This window comes from Solanum stenotomum, chromosome 12, assembly GCF_019186545.1.
Source record: "Solanum stenotomum isolate F172 chromosome 12, ASM1918654v1, whole genome shotgun sequence".
NCBI classification, from domain to species: Eukaryota; Viridiplantae; Streptophyta; class Magnoliopsida; order Solanales; family Solanaceae; genus Solanum; species Solanum stenotomum.
The window spans coordinates 18,117,070-18,121,895 of record NC_064293.1 but is presented as its reverse complement, the minus strand read 5'-3'; the positions used below and the strand labels follow the sequence as shown (position 1 = coordinate 18,121,895).

Here is a 4,826-nt window from a genome sequence, read left to right as displayed (position 1 = left end):
CTATTGTCAATTTTTTTGCAATGGTTGTATTTGTTTGAACTTTTCAGAATCTGTCAGCTTGAATATAATTAATTCAATCTAAATCAGAGTCATAGTCAAGAAGTAGTTAACGGGTCAAATCTTGATTTTCCAATCCGTTTACCTCTTTTTTTCCATGATATAGACGTGTGGCGTAATTTTCTTTTTAATTTGTTCTAAATTAACACGAATCCTAATTTTCAAAAATTACGACACAAATTGTGAAATTCTTTTTTTCTTTTAGATGCCATGTGCCCGTGCCAAGTCATTTTATTCACCAATTTTAAAAAATTGAAACAGCCAGGTGATTATCTATTTGTGTGTGAAATATGCAGATTATATTCACCATTTTAAAAAAAATAAAAATAAAACAAGTTTTCGACGCGCCAATATTCCAACTGGACAAAACATGCACAAAAGTTTCTGAAGCTTAATATGTATCCATAAAACTTTATTTAACCTTCGCTTGTCTCTTTACTTTTGCAATTTGTTGGTAAATACGACATACATTAATATTGATATGCCTTTCTACTAAAATAAAATATAGTGGATAGGGCAAATAAACACTATCAAAGCTTAAGTTTACAATAATAATCCTGCTTTAAAGACTGAAAATTCTAGTAATCTACTAGTATTTAGCACTCCAAATGTCTAGTTCTGCGCATGTAGGGAAGTCATGAATAATTTTAACTTCATAAACTAGCTTTTGTGGTCAAGTAAGTCCAATAGTGAATTTGTATTCTTCCATTTAAGAAAAGTAAACAGAATTAAATTCTTCCAACCACCACTAGCCTAGTATGTTACAGATTGATCAAAACAATTTCTACTACTAAACACTCTTTGTGAGAGTAAGAATCCCAAATCACTAATCATGAACATTCTGATTGAGTTTCTTTCACTTTTGTTCTTCTTTTATTCACTTTGTTTAGCTAAACATACCAACTTCATCAGTGACTATGCTGCTTTGATGGCATTTAAATCGAGCCTTCGATTGGAACCTCACCACATTTTGTCCAGAAATTGGAGCTCAGACACACACTTCTGCAGCTGGTATGGAGTTTCATGCGTGCACCAGAGAGTTGTAGCTTTGCAACTTCCTAATTTGGCCATTCAAGGCAAAGTTTCTTCAGAAATTGCCAACTTGACTCAACTTGCTCTTCTTGACCTTAGTAACAATGATTTGAATGGCAATTTACCAAGTGAGTTGGGCTTCTTGCAACAACTGAGACTTTTTAATGTGACTGGGAATTCTCTTGATGGAACTATTCCTCTGAATATAAGCCGTTGTCGTGTACTGCAAGAACTTCATTTATCAGATAACATGATCAAAGGAAGCATACCTCAAGAACTTGGTCGTTTAAGTCAACTTAGACTTTTGCGTCTCAACGACAATAATCTGACAGGAAAGATTCCACCTTTATTAGGTAACTTATCAAATCTGGAATATTTTTATCTGCATGAAAATGATTTGGAAGGTGAAATACCTGATGAAATTGGTGATCTTACCAATTTGAGGCTCCTTTCCTTTCGTGGCAATGACTTCACTGGATCGATACCTGCTTCAATTTTCAATATTTCAAGATTACAAATTGTGGATCTCTCGATAAATGCCTTATCAGGGGAACTTCCAAGTGATTTGGGTAATTATCTTCCTATCCTTGAACATCTTTTTCTGGACAGCAACAGGATCACGGGGAAAATCCCGGTTTCTTTATCAAATGCATCAAAGATTACTCATCTCTTCTTCACTGAAAATGATGTGCAAGGAAATATTCCAAATGAGTTTGGTAAGTTGCATGAACTAGTCTGGTTTGAATTTGAATATAATCGAATTTCTGGTGCCATTCCATCCAGCTTATTCAATATTTCGTCTCTTGAAATCCTCAAAGCCAGGCATAATTACTTAAATGGGCATCTTCCGTATGATCTTGGTACTTGGCTACCTAACTTGCAGGAGATTTTCCTTTCACACAACCAATTCAGTGGAGATCTACCCGCTGCAATATGCAATGCTTCAAAGCTTGAAAATCTTGAAGTTGCAAACGATAGTTTTACCGGACCGATTCCCATGATGTTAGGTAACCTGGTGGACCTTATAACTCTAAATCTGCAAAATAATCTGTTGGAAAACAATCCTGGAGCCACACAACTTGACTTCTTGAATTCATTGGTAACCAGCAGGAATCTGGTGTACCTGATTCTTGCATCTAATCCTTTGAATGGAATTTTTACGGAATCAATAGGAAATTTATCAAGCAATATCAGGGTCCTTGATGCATTGGACTGTGGAATTAGAGGCAGTATGCCAACAAACATTGGAAACTTAAGTGGCTTGATTTTCCTGGGATTAGCAAGTAATAACATTGTCGGTAATGTGGCCCCCTCGTTTGTTGGCCTGCAAAACCTGGAAAGGCTGTATCTTACTAGAAATAAATTAGAAGGGACATTTCCAGCTGAACTGTGCAGCAAAGGAAGATTAGGTCTACTGCATTTGGGAGAAAACAGACTGTCAGGAGAAGTACCCTCGTGTATCGGAAATCTGACTGAATTAAGAGTAATGTCAATTGCTGCCAACAATTTCAGCTCAAAGTTACCTTCAAGTTTCTGGAGATTAGTAAAGCTTGATAGTCTGAACTTATCGAGAAACCTGCTGCATGGTTTCTTCCCTTCTGATGTGGGAACTCTGAAAGCAATGAGGATCATGGACCTCTCTTTCAATAGGTTTTTTGGTGAAATACCCAATTCCATAGGGTCTCTTCAATATCTAGTTTCACTAGATATGTCAAGAAATGCATTACAAGGTCCCATACCAGACACATTTAGCAATCTAATAGTTCTTGAGGCTCTGGATTTGTCTACTAATGCTCTATCAGGTGTGATTCCCAAATCTCTTGAGCTATTGCGAGATCTCAAGTATCTCAATGTTTCTTTCAACAACTTGCAAGGAGAAGTTCCAAAGAAAGGGGTATTTGCAAATGTTAATTACCGGTTCTTGATGGGAAATCCAAGACTTTGTGGAGCACCTGACTTATATATTCCTATATGTCTAGCTCAAGGTAGTAAGACAAGGAAAAAGTCCATTATTCTTAGAACAGCAGTACCTGTTGCTGTAACATTTCTGATATTGGTCAAGAAAAAAACATGTGATTGGAAACAATGAATCGGATTACCCTCCTAGAATTGCACATCAGAAAATCACTTATTATGAGCTTCTCCAAGCTACAGAAAATTTCAGTCAGTCCAAGCTAGTAGGAACTAGGAAGTGGAAGTTCCGGTACAGTACTCTACCAAGGTACATTTTCTGGTGGTGCTGTCTTTGCAATCAAAGTTTTTGATATGCAATGGCAACGGGGTTTAAGAAATTTTGATTCAGAATGTGAAATTTTGAGCAATGTAAGACACAGAAACTTGGTCAAGATAGTGTCGACTTGTTCAAATTTGGATTTCACAGCAATTGTGCTGGAGTACATGCCTAATGGAAGCTTAGACAAGAGATTATACTCTGATGAAAATTCCTTGAACCTGGTTGAAAGACTCAATATCCATGGAGTATCTTCATCATCATGATTATACAGCTAGCGCCCATTGTGCACTGTGATCTGAAGCCAGCTAACGTGCTTCTTGATCAGGATCTGAGTGCTCATGTACGTTGCAGATTTTGGAAATGCAAAAATGTTGGCACAAGAAGGAAACATTGCTCAAACCAATACTCTCGAAACTATGCTCCAGGTATGATAATGTCTTGAACTGCTATGCTGATTACTTTTTCCCTTTATGTTTACCATAACTTTGTTTTTCATCACTCTCCGTTTCAATTTGTTCGCCTTACTTTCTTTTATAATTCGTTTAAAAAAGAATATATTTTTCCTTTTTTGGGTAGCACTTTAATTCTAACTTTCCACGTGACATTTTTTAAGCCCACAAGATATAAATGTCTTTATTACTTTCTTAAACTTCAATATCAGACAAACAAATTGAAATGGAGTGAGTAATTGTTTTCTCATAGAAGATTTACATAATCAAGAAACTTCTACTTTTATGATAGTTGAATAGCAACATTTTGACTTAAAAGGCTAAAGGGAAGTTGGATTATTGATTATTTTACTTCTTTTTCTTGTTTGATTTGAAAGATTGTATGTACATCTTATATGATTCTTTGAATATTTAAAATCAAAATTGATAGTTTTGTTTAAGCAATCTGAATATTAAAAATCAAAGAAATCATTTTTTGGTGATTGAGGCACAATTGTGAAGTAACACATACAGTTTTATTTTCGTATTAACAAGTCATCAAAAAAGCAAATAAGTAAAAACTCCTAAGAAGTGATAAAAAATATAAATAAGAAATAAAATAGTATCAAAACATGTTTTGAGTGGCAAAACAAGTTGTCAATAAACAGAACTCGTTGCGTTTATAGTTGAGGTCCATATTCTGATTAAATTAATACTATATGACAGCAGCACGCAGGGTCATCAAATTAGATAGCTATAAAGAATATTAGATTACTCTTGTAGAGAATCCAATTATTTTATCCAAAAATAAAATAAAATCTGTTGGACAGAGGAAAAGAATACAATTAAATAATTTTTCTTGAAATCGTATTATAATGTCATGGCTTTGAACTTTGAAGCCCAACAAGTTTTCCAGGAGGCATTCATTTGATGGTATTCTCGAGATTTGATTTTTATTTGTTGTAGCATTGAAAACAAGGACACCCAATTGTGTAAGGAGCGAGAAAGCAGCAATGAGGATGTCAGTGAAGTTTGAAGGTATAAGTGAGGAATTGCAGAAGATAAATAGATGCTAA

At 35.0% G+C, this 4,826-nt stretch overlaps 2 protein-coding genes across 2 annotated transcripts; both read left to right on the top strand.

Moving 5' to 3' along the window:
• Nucleotides 1-889: 889 nt before the first annotated feature.
• Nucleotides 890-3,178, top strand: LOC125847184 (receptor kinase-like protein Xa21). The gene has a single exon (XM_049526862.1). The coding sequence runs from the start codon at nucleotides 890-892 to the stop codon at nucleotides 3,176-3,178; it is 2,289 nt and encodes a 762-aa protein (XP_049382819.1).
• A 176-nt stretch (nucleotides 3,179-3,354) lies between these two features.
• LOC125847183 (probable LRR receptor-like serine/threonine-protein kinase At3g47570) lies at nucleotides 3,355-4,826 on the top strand. Its single transcript, XM_049526861.1, has 3 exons — nucleotides 3,355-3,543; nucleotides 3,594-3,747; nucleotides 4,717-4,826. The coding sequence occupies exons 1-3, from the start codon at nucleotides 3,355-3,357 to the stop codon at nucleotides 4,824-4,826; spliced, it is 453 nt and encodes a 150-aa protein (XP_049382818.1).